General features: G+C 43.4%; 1 protein-coding gene across 1 annotated transcript in view; it reads left to right on the plus strand.

Moving 5' to 3' along the window:
• The window catches only part of syndig1l (synapse differentiation inducing 1-like), a gene marked incomplete at both ends in the record, with an annotated part of 127,660 nt that extends 119,379 nt beyond the window's left edge, over positions 1-8,281 (plus strand). The window contains one exon of the mRNA XM_084314730.1: positions 8,123-8,281. Within this exon, the coding sequence (XP_084170856.1) occupies positions 8,123-8,281 (159 nt within the window). The remainder of the gene's footprint in view (positions 1-8,122) is intronic.
• Positions 8,282-15,636: the final 7,355 nt, after the last annotated feature.

Below are 15,636 nucleotides of genomic sequence, written 5' to 3' on the forward strand. Positions count from 1 at the left end.
ACAAGATATGGTGGTGAGAGTTTATTTTTCTTCACATATTGTTCAATATATAGCTTGCCTTCAGTGAATCATAGAGGGATTCAGAAAGTCCAAAATCAAATGAAATAAAACTGCACAAAGTTGGGTGAGGGATATGTCTTTTAATATTTGAGAGTTTTCTGATGAACTGAGACTACAAAAGAATGCCGGTACAACACAAATCAAATACCTTTGCACCCAAACACTCTCTCTGCACCGAGGGTGGAATACAAGATTGTTTGATCGATTACAATTTTGGATTGGATTTGAGGGGTGGTGTGTTTGTGTATGTGTGTGTGGGGGGGGGGGGGGGAGCACCAACAGTGTATGAAAAAAAATAACTTTTATTGAAATGATAGCGGAGCAGCCTCACAGGTTAGAGACTGTCACAGGGTAGAGACTGTCACAGGGTAGAGGCTGTCACAGGTTAGAGGCTGTCACAGGTTAGAGGCTGTCACAGGTTAGAGGCTGTCACAGGTTAGATGCTGTCACAGGTTAGATGCTGTCACGGATTAGAGGCTGTCATGGGTTAGAGGCTGTCACAGGTTAGATGCTGTCACGGATTAGAGGCTGTCAGGGGTTAGATGCTGTCACATGTTAGAGGCTGTCACACTGTCACAGGTTAGAGGCTGTCACAGGTTAGATGCTGTCACGGATTAGAGGCTGTCACGGGTTAGAGGCTGTCACAGGTTAGATGCTGTCACGGATTAGAGGCTGTCAGGGGTTAGAGGCTGTCACATGTTAGAGGCTGTCACACTGTCACAGGTTAGAGGCTGTCACGGGTTAGAGGCTGTCACAGGTTAGATGCTGTCACGGGTTAGAGGCTGTCACAGGTTAGATGCTGTGACGGATTAGAGGCACAGGTTAGAGGCTGTCACAGGGTAGAGGCTGTCACGGGTTAGAGGCTGTCACGGGTTAGAGGCTGTCACAGGTTAGAGGCTGTCACAGGTTAGAGGCTGTCACGGGTTAGAGGCTGTCATGGGTTAGAGGCTGTCACAGGTTAGAGGCTATAACGGGTTAGAGGCTGTCACAGGTTAGACTGTCACAGGTTAGAGACTGTCACGGGTTAGAGGCTGTCACAGGTTAGAGGCTGTCACAGGTTAGAGGCTGTCATAGGTTAGAGGCTATAATGGGTTAGAGGCTGTCATGGGGTAGAGGCTAGGGCTGGGCGATATGGCCTCTAAATGATATTGCGATATATTTTGGCTATATCACAATGCACAATATATATCGGGATATTTTGACATTTCCTCTAAAGCACTTAAAAATGCTTGATTTAACCCTTTGATGCATACAGTCACGCCAACATGATGATTATAATAGTCCCTGCAACATATGTCTGCATTAAATCATGAAGATGCTTTAAAAAATAATACAATTAAAAGTTTCCAAAAAAACAACTGCTAGATGTTCTATATGTAAACAAACTATTGAAGAGAAGACCGGGACAACCTCAAACTTCAACAGACATCTGTGGAGTGAACTCAACCTTGATGACTTGGACTCGGACTCGGACTAGGCCAGGGTAATGGGGACTCGACTTGGACTGGACTCTGGCTCTTCCCTTCGTGACTCAGACTTGGTCTCAGACTCGAACACTGGGGACTTCGATATTTAGTGATTCGACTACAACACTGGTCACAAGGTAGAGACTGTCACAGGTTCGAGGCTGTCACAGTTTGGAGGCTGTCACAGGGTAGAGACCGTCACAGGTTAGAGACTGTCACAGGTTAGAGACTGTCACAGGTTAGAGGCTGTCACTGGGTCAGTCAACAGCAGATATATGGTGCTTTTCTCCTGTTGGAAGGTCAGAGATCTGTTCACATCCCAAGGAGAGAGCTAAAGGCGGGCGTCGCCATGGTCTCTCTCTCTCACTCTCTCAATTCAGTTCAGAGGTAATAATAATATCAAACCCTGCCCACCCTGCCTCCAATCACAACTTGCTTCCCCTCAGACAAACTTTGAGACAAAGAACCATATAACTTTTTATCAAAATCTCAACCCACTGAACTAAGGTTTTAATTATATTTTGATAGTCATTAGTCATTGTCATCACCTAATTAGTCGTTCTTTTTTGGACAGCCCATGTCACTTGGAGTGTGAATGTGATATATATCACAAGAAAGTACAAATTAGGGCGGCTGGGTGGTGCAGCAGACATTGCGCTTGTCACCAACGCAAGAGACACCGGGTTCGACTCCGGCTGTCGGCGTTGCCTCCGGCTTGGGCCAGTCGTCATACTAACTCAATTGGCAGAGTTAGCGGGTGGAAGTCGATGGGTGGTAATCTGGACGTTGTGGACAGCGACTCCTACAGGTTGGTTGGGGACGCCTGCACAGCAGAGACAGGAAATGGCGGGGGTAGTGTGAGCCTCCCACACGTTACACCTCGCCAATGAGAGTCCTCGCTGGCAGGTGAAAAGATGTGACAGGCTGCCTCCTCGTGTATCAGAGGGGACACGTGATGCAAGGCTTCTATCCTCCCTACAACCGGCCAGTGGGGGGCATATACGAGCAACGTTCAAGACAGGGGAGGGGAGAATTGGCACAGTGGGTAATTGGGATGGGAGAAAAATTTAAAAAAATAAGAGGAAAAGTGGATAAAAAAAAAGTACAAATTATGTACTGTCTTCAAATATGAATGTACATAACACTCCAACTTACCATCTTTAGATAATAAAGTTTGGAAATAGTGTATTGTTCTTCGTACGAGGTCAGGGAACAAAATAAGTAACCGCCAATGGTGGGCAGATTTAAGGTTTGGCGAGTAAAAATGAGAGGTCTGCCCGCCACCTGGCGTGTAGTTCATATCGATACTCTTATTTTGAAAATCCTGTGCGGGTCTCATTTCCGCCCCAAGCGCAGCTCCAGTCATAATATCTATGGCTCCGGCAGCTAGCAACGTTTGGTTCATATGATACTCTTATTTTGAAAAATCCGTGGCAACTCGGCAAGTCATATCCGCCCAGTCCGTGCTTCTGCTCGCATTAAAGCAGAGCAGCGCTACACAGCAGTGCGCCTATTTTGCAAGCCGAAATAAGTCTGTGGTGTTTTTTTTTTCTCACAACGGGTCAAATGCATCTAACATGCTTTACATCGTCGCCATTCCTTTATGCCCACATCGCCCGAAATGAACGTTACGTTAGCATAAGCTAACAAGCTAATCCTGATCAGCGGCAGAGCCATAGAGAACAGCAGACAGTGTGGACTGAGGAAAGGGAAATGGGGGGGTCACTCTCCCTTTCTCTGTCTGTGTGCGTGCGTTTGGAAAGACGATGCAGTCACTAGTCAGGACTCACGACAGGAGTATATTATAGTAAACTGAGGATTACTGAGGATGGACAGATAATGTTGATATTCAAATATAAAAAAGTTTCGAGAGGAGTGGAAGTTTGAAGACAGACTAGACTACAATATGATGCGGGGGTGGTGAGTTGAAACAGTGTGTGTGTGTCCCTCCCGACCCCACTTCTATGTTTCAATAAATTATTTGCATTTAAAACTATTAATGCTGACTCATTCCTTCAGCCCACAAAAAATTATGCTAATATTTCTTATGTTGTTTATGATATTAATTGAAAATAGCATATGAGTAATAATAACACATGGCGATATACTAAAAAGCTTTATAATTTTTGGTTGGTAAAAAATCTGCCAGCCAAATGGCTGGTAAGTCAAAACGTTTATTTTGTTCCCTGTATGAGGTACTCAGTTGGCAAAGTGCTTCACAACATGTTATTGTTACAGTGTGACATGATCACTAAATAATACAGAGAGGGTCAAATTGTACCGCATTCATGTTGTCATATTCAACAGTATCACAGTTGGTCCTTTTGCTCGTAATCACAGCGGAAGCGCTTTTGGTGGCAGGCTATAGCCTACCTCCTGACTATCAACCTTTTCCTCCCCAATGCCGAATTAATCCCGGTCCCTAACCTGTCTGCCTGTCTGGATCCATCTGTACACACTCCATAGTCTTATTCCATTTGACTTGAGCATAAAAGTTATTGAAAAGCAATTTTCTTTATTGTAGTCCTGAAATATTTCCTTTTTATTTCCATTTCCCCATAGCGGAAAGCAAACATAGCGTAGCAAACATATGATATCCACAGACAGTAAAAAAAAAAAAAAAAAAAAAGGCTATAGTAGTATTTGTATAATATTAAATGCTATGTGTAATTTATGTTGTTGAATAATTACGTATGTGATGTTTTGTGACTGAAGCATTCTGTAATTCATGAAGTTCCTATCAAGGCTCCGCTAGCAGGTCCCCTGAGGCTAAGCTCCCCTGTTGCAGAACCACTGCGGTATAGGACCTCCGTTTGAAGGTGCTTAAGCATAAAGTACGTACAGGCTCTGTCCTTTTCCCTCTGTTATCTCCCCAATACCTCTCTACCCCCCCCCCCCGACATACTTTACTTACACGTTCATAAGCAAACGGGGTCTGTGAAAAGTTGGCAAAAGTTTTACTATTCAGCATCCGGCACCCTACACATGAAACAGATAAGGAGCTGAATGCAGTGACTTTAGTATCCGGGGGAGGACAAGCTTTCAGAGTGTCAGCTGTGGAAGCGGTGGAATGAGTTTCAATTATCGCTGCTAATAGGGAGAGTGCTTTGTTTGGAGATGCTGATAAATGCTCTTTTCAGCTCTCAGAAATCAAATTCTCAGAATCATCTGTGCTAAAGAGCGATGGCTTTAGAGGCACCTTAGCAATTAATGTCATGATTATGCAAATAAGGACACTCCTGAAGTTATCTTTCGTTATAACTCATCTTAACAGATGAGAATCGGTGGACTAATTCTTTGTGGCGTCATTTGAAAGAGGCAGTTGGCGTGTGTGACATAGAGAGAGAGAGAGAGAGAGAGAGAGAGAGAGAGAGAGAGAGAGAAAGAGAGAGAGAGAGAGAACAATTTAGTGCTTTTTGTTGAAATTCAGCGCAGCTGAAAATGAGTCCATATCCAGCTCAGTCTGAGATGTTATCAGTTACCATGACACCACCCTTCAATCATCTTATCAAGGTTGTGACACTTTAACGCCTCTGCCGTTTACCCCGGCAAGGGGATCCAAGGAAACAGCAACACACACACCCATGTCTTGCCTTACCTTGACCTTAATATAACCTTAATATAATCCTTAAAATTGCCCCTTTTTAAAGCCAGGAACTACAAAAATGTGCTCACTTCCCCCAAAAATTCCCTCAAACTGGTCCTCACAAGTAGTAAAGTAATACAACACACACACACACACACACACACACACACACACACACACACACACACACACACACACACACACACACACACACACACACACACACACACACACACACACACACACACACACACACACACACACATACCCATTCATTCCCTCCACATCAACATCATATACAGAGAAGTCCTTCAAAATCCTTGTCCACAGGGAGATTGCCACTGACACGCTTTGATTAAATTATTTAGTGTGAAGCGGCACAATAGATTGATTAATCAATTACTGGACATTTAACAAATGCCTTTATTGAGGACATTTTATTATAACCCTGGCCACCGTTTGAGCCTGTGCCCTTTGACTCTGCTCAGTTTATTTTCTGTGATCCACAGACTTATTTAAAGGGAAACTACGTCCAATTTCAGAATGTATCATGTTATTCCTATTACAGTGTGAATTAATTTAATTTCCTCAATAATGGCGTTAAGTTAGAATTTTACTCATCTGGTTTCTGGCTTTGGGAGAGAGTAGCTCATGTTCACAAATATTAATTTAATTGTCTTAGGCCATGGAAAGAATAATAGAATATTAATATAATTTTTTATTTTAGTGGTGTTCCCCTTTAAGCTGCCCACTGCCATGTTAAGACCTCCTCCCAAAAGGTGAAAATGCAAGCTCACACTGAGCTCCTGTGTCTTTTTTTAAAAGCACATCCAAGGCGTCCTGAATGGCGCCATTGTTTAAAAATGTTTCACAATTTCAAACCCTGCCCTCTTTTCTTGATCCTCCAATCACAACTGTTGCTTGCTTCCCTTGGACAGATAGGTAGCATTGCTCTGTCGGCACAGAAAGCTATACTGGTCACATGTTGAATATAGTCCCTTTGTTCAGTTTAGTCTCATACTGAGTGGTGACTGAAGAAGAGTCTCTCTCTCTCTCTCTCTCTCTCTCTCTCTTCTCTCTCTCTCTCCTCTCTCTCTCTCTCTCTCTCTCTCTCTCTCTCTCTCTCTCTCACTCTCTTTTTCTCTTGAATGTTGTTTCCCAAAAAGCCTCCTCTGTGCTGGTGGGAAGAGAAGAAGATGTTGAAATGAATGAAAAAAGCCTCCATTATTGAGTATTTCACTGTACCAACTGTGCACAGCAGTTGTTCTGTGTCTGTGTGTGCAGCCTACTCTACCACCACCTGCTGTGAGAGAGAGAGAGAGAGAGAGAGAGAGATTTAACGTGAAACGTTTTATATTAAAACAATAAGTTATCACATTATAACGTGAAACGTTTCATGTTAAAACAATGAGTGATCACATTATAACATGGAACGTTTCATGTTAAAACAATAAGTTATCACGTTATAAGGTGAAATGTTTTATGTTAAAAACAATAAGTTATCACGTTATAACGTGATACTGATATTTTTCTTCTGTTTCTTCCGTATGTTTGCCAGACAAGGGCATGAATATTATGTTATCTAAAGACCTTCCTTTCATCGAAGCGTCCCACGGAGCGGAGCAGCTGCCTCGTGTCCAGACCATCCTCTTCCACATGAAACCCTGGGAGTCTCGTTGACTGAGACACACAGGAGGGTCTTTGTAGCCCACAGAGCGCTGTCCTCTGAAAGATTCCTCAGAAATGTAACTTGTGGCCCCGAACTGCCGACAATGTGCAGGCAGACATGAATGGTTGCTAGGGGGGGGGGGGGTTGCCAAGTGAAAAATAAGTGGTCTACAGCTTTTTGATGTAATGCAACAATGTGCCTCAGAAAGCCATGGAAACTAATGTCCCACGTGCCATGTACCCACAAACACGTTAGAATTATATACAAAAACATGAACCTACTTCTTTATTTTTTTTTATTATTGTATTTATTTCCATGAAAATACATTAAAACAACAGGGCATACAAGCCTAGCTGTTCCTACATGTGGCCACCACACCACAGGGACCCTATTCACAAAATGCATTTCCAGGGTGAGGTCTGAGTGACACAGAGAGGAAGACCCATACCACCATACTACCTACCATTCAATAGACTCAGCTAGACACTGATGCATTTCTCAAATCAAAAGACAATAAAGTTCACACCCAACCTTGCAAGTTATTACATCCTGTCATATAAAGCATAGCTTTATATATATATTTCTTTTAGTTGAACAATAATTGAACAATAATGCCTCGAGTGAACTCCTGTATTCTAGTTCTAAAAGGGATTTCATTTTTAAAGAGCCACTTAATGCTGTGAGCAGACATTATTGTCCCTCCTAGAGTTCTGCCCCGAGGCTTCTCTTCCTGTGCATATAAAAATAAAACAGGGACGTTTCCCTGACAAATCCTCTCTCTACTGACACAGAGGTGACGCGGTCGGCCTGCAGATGCGTCAGCAACAAAGCGCGTTGAGTATTTTTCTTTTTGGAGACAGTTTTTTGAGCTAAGCGCTGCGCCGCTGACAGATTGAATTCTTTGTGCTGTTAAATTGCTCCTTCGCCACTTCCTGGGAGGATTCTCTCACCCCCGTTCCTTTTCACAGAGGCCACTTATCACGTCACCGCTGTTCTCCACTGGAAATGAACAACACATCTGAACAAACCGCTCTGCGTTCATTTTTCTCTCCCGGTCTTTGATGCTGCCCCCCGACTTCTCCCGCGGTAACTGACGTTTATTTTCAGTCCCAACGATGCGCGATGAGCCCTCCTAGATTCCATTGTGTCGCGCGGACGATGATCCCACCCTCCCGTCCCCCAGTCCCTTCTCCGCACATAACTCCAGGGAAATGATAAATAGTTTCCTGCTGCAATTATCCTTGATGTGGAATATGGGTCGCTCTCTTTCTCCTTGGAAGACCTTTGCATATCTCACTCTTGTTCCCTCCCCCCCCCCCCACCTCTCTCTCTCTCTTTTAGACCAGCAAGGCGGTGACTAAAGGCGACTTCCCGCTGGCTAGCATCGCCTCCCGGCGGGCCCTCTTCCTGGCTGCCCTCTCCATCACCATCGGGACAGGGGTGTATGTGGGGGTGGTGGTGGCCCTCATCGCCTACCTCTCTAAACCGGGACACATATAGCAGATGCAGCAGCAACCACCTCCACCCATCCCCTCCTCATCCTCCTCCTCCTCTACCTCCCACCTCACCACCAGGGAACTGGAGGGAGAGAAATAGCCCTCCGGGGACATCACTGCTATTACTGCTGCTGGAGAAAGTTTTTTTTTGTGATGCACAGATTACCTCCACCTTCTCTCTCTCTCTCTCTCTCTCTCTCTCTCTCTCTCTCTCTCTCTCTCTCTCTCTCTCTCTCTCTCTCTCTCTCTCTCTCTCTCTCTCTCTCTAGCCTCCCCACAGGCCCTCTGTCAGCCCATATTAAACACAGCGACTGGAAAGAGGTGAAGCAGGAAGGGTTTGGGGGGGGGGGCAAGTGATGAGGAAATGGGGACACAAACAAGTTTATTTTTTATTTATTTATTTTTATGTTTTTTGGGGGGGATAATGGGGATTTAGAGCCCAGAGTTTGTTCCGCCCTGTCGACTCAGTCCCCTGCCGGCTCCTTTGAACTCTGGATGTGGGGTTTTAAAATGTATTTCTTTTTCTTTTTTTTTTTCTTTTTTTTTTTACATCTGAGACCCTACTGCAGAAACTGACAAGAGAAAAGACTGAAAGAAAACATTTATAAAGAGAACATGGCAGCCAATTACTGGAACTTTAGTAACTTCAAGGGACGCCCACCACGACAGAGGTCTGGGAGGATTCAAACGGAAATAAAAAAAAATAAAAATCGCCCTTGAAATTACCCCCCAGTCTCGCTGTCTTATCTGTGTCATCCGGATGGCTCTTTTAAAAAATGGGGGACTTTTTTCTTATTGGGAGTCCTTCAAAAGTTGTGTGTCTCGTCTTAATTTGCCATCAAAAGCTTTCTTCAGCGACCAGAGTCTGAGAGAGAGACGAAGATCACAAAACACCTGTTGTTGTCACAACATATTTCATTGTTCTCTGATGGTACAGGGTCATACAGTAGTAGATATGAGGCCAAAAGGAGGTTTATTTTTTCATCTCCAGAGAGGAATTATTTAAGTCAGCAAAACTCCTGATGATGACGTATTTAACAATGAAGAGTTAAAGCTTTGAGAGGCCAAAAAAAAGCCAATGTCAAATCTTATCAAAGATCGAGTCTGTTTTTATTCTTCTTTGTGAATGAAACAGAAGCAATTGCATGAATCAGATGAATCAAACTTGGCATAAACTGACCATCATAGTTCTGGAGAGAGTCCTGTATTTGACCTCTGAACAAGTGTCAACGTCTGTCCATCAAAGAATTGCCCTGCAATCTGACTAAAGACTAAAAGACTAAAAAACAGACTGTTCATGTCCTGCATGGGTTCAAATCCACCAAGCCAAGTTGCGTTTCTTTTTGTTCTTCTGTGTTCCCTGTTTTATTTAGTTTCTTTAGTTTTTTAAGGCACCTCCACTCACTTGAAGGAGTTGCCAAATTGGCCTGTGGAACAAAAACCACAGATGCTAGTTGGAATGCCTGAACAACAATAACTTTGGCAAAAAGAAGTTTGCTGTGTTTGAGGGGCACAGTATGAAGTGGATTCCGTCAGGCAGGGCTTATTACCAGCGTGTATCAACACAGGAAAAAGATATTAAATCGTTTGAATCCCAAGCCTTGAGATCCCGAGCCATAATATCATACATGGCCTTATCGTGAAGAGAGTTCACACCAGTGGTAGCTATACGGTGTAGCTATAAATCAGATGGTTACTGTCTGAAAGGCGGAGGACTTGCATGTCCTCTCACGTGGATACCAATACAAACAAGGCATTGCAGTTTGACAGCTTGGATTTGATGTGACGATCAATAATGCTTTGCATGACTGTAGCTCTGGCAGCAGCATACTGCTACGCATGGTTGATTGGCTTGTTTTCAGAACTGTTCTGTTCATGTCAAATAATAACAAAAAAAAAGCCTACAAATATTATTCATCAAAATTGGAATCTGACCATATTTTGCCCAATAGTGTTTTTTGTTATTGTTGTTGTTTTTACCCGATTTCTCAGTAGTTGACACAGAACACGAGAGTTAAAGCATTTTAATATTGCAATTTGTTTTGTGCATACGTAATCTGAAGAGCCTACTGTAGTTACTGCTATAGAAATCCTCGCCCTACTTTGTCAGTTTGGGAAGAACACAATGAAATCTTGATCCCTCTGAACTCCATTCGATGTTGAATCTGAACATCTAGGCTCTTCCTACCGTTTGTTGAATGTCCCGGGAAATTAACTGTGCAGCAAACACATCCTTAGCGTCAGGAGCGAAGCTGTGAGAGGCAACACTACCCCCCCCCCTAACAGGTCACGCATTAGTCATACCTGACATTCATGGTGTACAATTAGCTCTCCGTAATGGCTTTTTCTGAGGGAATCTGTACTCTCTGGAGCATAGCCCTGAAAATAGCACAACCAAACAAATTTCACTAATAAGACCGTTTGCTCGTCTGCCGGTTTCATTCGAGCCTTGCACGCGTAAACAAATCCATTTGCCCATCTTAAATTCCGCCAATAATTTGAAGCAAAAAGGGAAGACAGCTGTGTGGCACTAATGATGATGAGTGAAAAGTCGTCGCATTCTTCGTGAAGGAAAGTGTTTTGCTTTAAGTGATTCACTTTGCAACAAAGCCTATAAACTGAACAGTAGCAGTGTTTATTTGCAGTCACTTACTGATTCTTTTTTCAGCAAACTACCTGTGAGGTTATGATTATGTGCTGAATGCAGGTTGATTTTACAGGCATTGCGTGTGTGACCCATAGCACTTACCTCAGTTAGTGTCTGATGAACCAGGAGCCCTGGTTTATCCGTGGTTACCGTGTACGTTTCGCCTTATGAACTTTTACCTTTACCCTGACCACACACAGTGTGTTCTGGTGGTAAACTGCGTTCCCTCTGTTTGGTATCAGTGTATACGCACACATCATCACAACCATTACTGTACCTATACCAAGAGACAATGTGTTTTTCCAATGACGTGTTTTATCTGGCTTTTTTTTTGGTAACCTGGTGTGTGTGACTGCAACACGTGGTTGTCGATGCTTTGTGATGTCACAGAGCAGGTTGCTGAGTGCATTGTTCAAGACCGGGGCTAATCGTGATATCTTTGCATCGTGCTACTCGAAAATTAAAAGAAACTTGAATTTATTTTGACTCCATTTATGGTTTTAGATTTTCCTATCTTGTGTGAAGAAGATGACATGTAAATAGTGCAAATATATGAAATAAAAGATAATGTTCCATATGTGATGTAAAATAAAATGTAATGTAAAATAAAGCATTAAGGAAAGTTTGATTTCTTTCTTTCAATGCAAAGCTTTTCTTTGTCCGTTGCTTTTCAATAGCTGAGATGAATGAATGAAGGACTGCCTTTCTATAGCACTTTTCTGGTACTGTGTTAATGCCAAAGCACTCTTCCCACAGATTTTATTTGAACCCCTTGAGATGTAGCATCTCATTTTCAAGGGGGTCCCGCAACATAGTGGTTAACACAGCTAGAAGGTTGTGGATTCCCGCTTGGGGACCAGGTTGCAGTGTTGCCAGTTACCAAGGTCGGGTATCTCCCGGGCCTTTCTGTGTGGAGTTTGCATGTTTCCCCTCCCGATAAGATAAACCCGATGGAAAAACATGCATAATAACAGACCGCTAACGCTGTCGTGTCCCTGACAAGGACGGACAGGAGCACTTGGATTGGTCCCCGTTAGGGATGCTCGATATTGGCTTTTTTACCGATACCGATATTCCGATATTGTCCAACTCTTAATTTCCGATACCGATATCAACCGATATCAACCGATACCGATATATGCAGGGTTTCCCCGTCCAAAAAACTGAATAATTTCAGGTAACTAATAATTTCACTGGATATATATATAACAAATATTGTTATTGTTTTTTTTTGTTTTTAAACCGATACCGATATTTTCCGATATCACATTTTACTGCCGATATCGGCCGATAATATCGGACATCCCTAGTCCCCGTGCATGACGCTTGCCGCAGCCCTCGTCTGCTCCCGGCTGCCCTTGGGGGGAAGGACGACGGGATGGGAGGTGCAGAGAACATTTCGTCAGCCACTCAGTGCATGTGTGTGTTCCTGTGGGTCGCCCATCGCGTGTGTGTGTGTTAACAAATAAAGATGTATAATTATACTTAACATGAAACACAATACAACAAACACAAAAACACTTAACATAATATATGACTGTCAATCAAAAACAAATGGATCACAAAAAATATATATATAAACATATATACACATAATAATAAGTAAATAAATAGATTAATTCAAAGCATGAATAGCTAGAAAATCAAGTAATTAATAGTTAAATATACCACATGTATTGTAATTGTAAATTATTTAGTGAATTATTCCAATCGGAAGGAGCCCTAAAAATAAATGCCCTTTTACCAAGTATAGCGATGGTTCTCCAACCTCAAGCAGATGGACTGACTCATACGGTGTAGGTGTGAAGCCGCTTAGAGAGAGAGGGAGGGCAGAGAAACACAGTGTTGGCATTTGTAACTTCAATAGTCTCATCGTCAGGATTAGGGAAGTGAGCGAAGATCATTACCAGCCTGGTCAGAGCAGTGTCAACATCATTACCTGCTGTATCGATCACCAGCACAGCCTCACTCTCAATGGTAAACAACAGACACCAACGGTAGACAGAGGCAGTGTACACTGGTGGGGTCCCTGAAGTGCCCTTTTCACATTTGAGAAATATAAATACATTTACATTACATTACATTTTACATTTTGTCATTTAGCTGACGCTTTTATCCAAAGCGACTTTCAAGTTCTGTACGACAAGTCATCAGGAAGGGCACAACTCAAATCAGCTGAGTAACAATGTTCATCAAAGTGTTGAGTGCTAGCGGTCGGGTGGCGTAGCGGAGATTGCGCTCGTCACCAATGCGAGAGGCTGCGGTCTCGACTCCCGGAGTCAGCATTGCCTGCGGCTTGGCCGATCGTCATACTAACTCGTTTGGCTGAGTTAGCGGGAGGGAAGTCGTGGGTGGTAATCTTCCGTTGTGGACAGCGACGCCTACAGGTCAGGTCTGGGCACCTGCTCAGCGAAAGGCAGGAAGTGGTGAAGGCAGCGTGACCTCCCACGCGTTACACTTCACCAATGAGAGTCCTTGCTGCCAGGTTAAAAGAGAGCCGCTGGCTGTCTCCGCATGTGTCGGAGGAAGCATGTGGTAGACTTCAGGGTTCCCTTGTACCGACCAGTAGGGGGAACATGCGCACAACGACCAGGTTGTTGCGTACAGTAACGTTAGAAAAAAGTTAAAAATAAACAGCTTTACTCCTCCCTCCCATAGGCTGTTATGAAGTATGGAACTCCTAAGGATTCAGCCCTGCTCCTGGAAAAACAACATGTGATTTCACAGTGTGCACTACCATATAGATAATCACACTCCTACGGAGTCTAACAAAGCAGCGATGAAAGGCTCTCTGCGTGTGTCAGGACTGCCTGGGTGTGTGTCTAATTATCCACCAACAGGAGAGGCTCCCGTCACAACACACACACAGGTACAGTACACGCACCTCCTGAAGGAACTGAAGCCCACCACGCAGAGTCCTGTCTCTTGGGTCTGTACGCTCTACTCAGTGTGTCTGAGTGTGTGTGTGTGTGTGTGTGTGTGTGTGTGCGTGTGTGTGTGTGTGTGTGTGTGTGTGTGTGTGTGTGTGTGTGTGTGTGTGTGTCATACAGACACCTGAGTGTTCTTAATGACCATGCAGTACCACCACAGCCTATTCTCAGTCATTTGGGGGGAAATAATGCTCTTAAACACAGCACACATATAAGAGCTAATGTCAACGGTTGACCTGAATCAGTACACACGGGTGCAAAAAGGGATAACAAACTAAATGTTTGCACAATAAAAAGCATACAATGCAAAAACATGGGAAATGTCCCTCTGGTGGACAAGCAGTGGTACTGCAGGGAAAGGGAGAAACTGACCCTAATAATAATAATAGATTTTATTTGTAATGCGCTTTAAAGTTGCGGGGCAAATCTCAAAGCGCTACAGTTAAAAGAACATAAAAACTAGCAAGAATAAAGGAAGAAAGAATATAAAAATAGGCAAGACTAAACATAGAATAACATAGAGAAACATAGAATAAATGGGTGGCTACGCTCATGGCAAAATGGCAGGGGTTAGTATACTATTAGGAATGGCGTCACACTTACACAAGCCCTTTGCACACTGCGGAAACACACAATAATTACTATACCTAGCATCACACCAAAGAAAGGGCCACTCTTGATATACAGCAAACAGAAGGCCATGAGGACTAGGATATCATTAAGAAAACAACAAAGAGAACAGGGAGGGAAAGATATGAGGAGACAGGATTAAAATGGGCCAGATATGCCCGGCTACCACGGGGGAAATGAGGTGGTGCAACAACAAGGGTCCGTTGGCCAAAAATACACAAAAACGCTGGTTCCGGGCCACTCTTCCTGGTTGTAGCAAACATTCAGTGCACCTGTCAAAGGAGAGATCAGTAGTGAGTTTGTTCACAGTTCAATCAAGCCATTTAGCTGGTTCTCCTGGGTGGTGGTTGGGTTGGAGAAGGCTGGTTTGCCGTTGTAGAGGCATTCCGGACCATTGCAGGTGATGTGTAGCGACGAGACGTTGTGTCGCGTGAGACCATAGATGTATAAACACTAGATGGCTCAAGGCGGAGTCTCCCGCGTAGTTCGCCGGCAGCCATCTTGCTTGAGTGGACTACTGCTTTAAGGTGATGATTTGCACAAACAAAAATACTCTTAACTCTCTGAAATCTTGACGGATTTACAAACGGTTTGGTTTATTACAAACGTTATTAACTCATTGACCCCCACACTTTTTTCCCATCTCTACTCAATGGCGCCAGCGTTTTTGACCATTTTAGCAATGTTCGCGGACCCATCATGTGTTCTGTATTATAGCTATGGAGACAATAGTATGGCTCATTTGACAGGCATTGTTCATAGTCCAACATTGACTAACCAGTTAATTTCTACATACTGTAGTTTGTGCACTATTCTATGCTAAACATCGCCCCTTTCCAAAATAATCCTGAAAATTTGAATTTTTTCATAGATTGCAAGATATGACGCGTTATATGCATTATGCCCAAATCGTTCTGGCTGCTCGCCTGAAACTCCAAATACTTCCAAATCAAAGGTATACCATATACATTTTTTTTTTTACTCGAAACTGCCATCGTTACCAAACGCATGTTTTAGGGGACACGGAGGGGACACGTGATGCAAGGCTTCTATCCTCACTACAGCTGACCAGTGGGAGGCATAGTCTAGCAACGTTCAAGACAGGGGAGGGAAGAATTGGAAATACGAAAATTGGGATGGGAGAAAAATAGA

The sequence above is a fragment of the Notolepis coatsorum genome (assembly GCF_963971535.1).
Source record: "Notolepis coatsorum genome assembly, chromosome: 5".
Lineage (NCBI taxonomy): Eukaryota > Metazoa > Chordata > Actinopteri > Aulopiformes > Paralepididae > Notolepis > Notolepis coatsorum.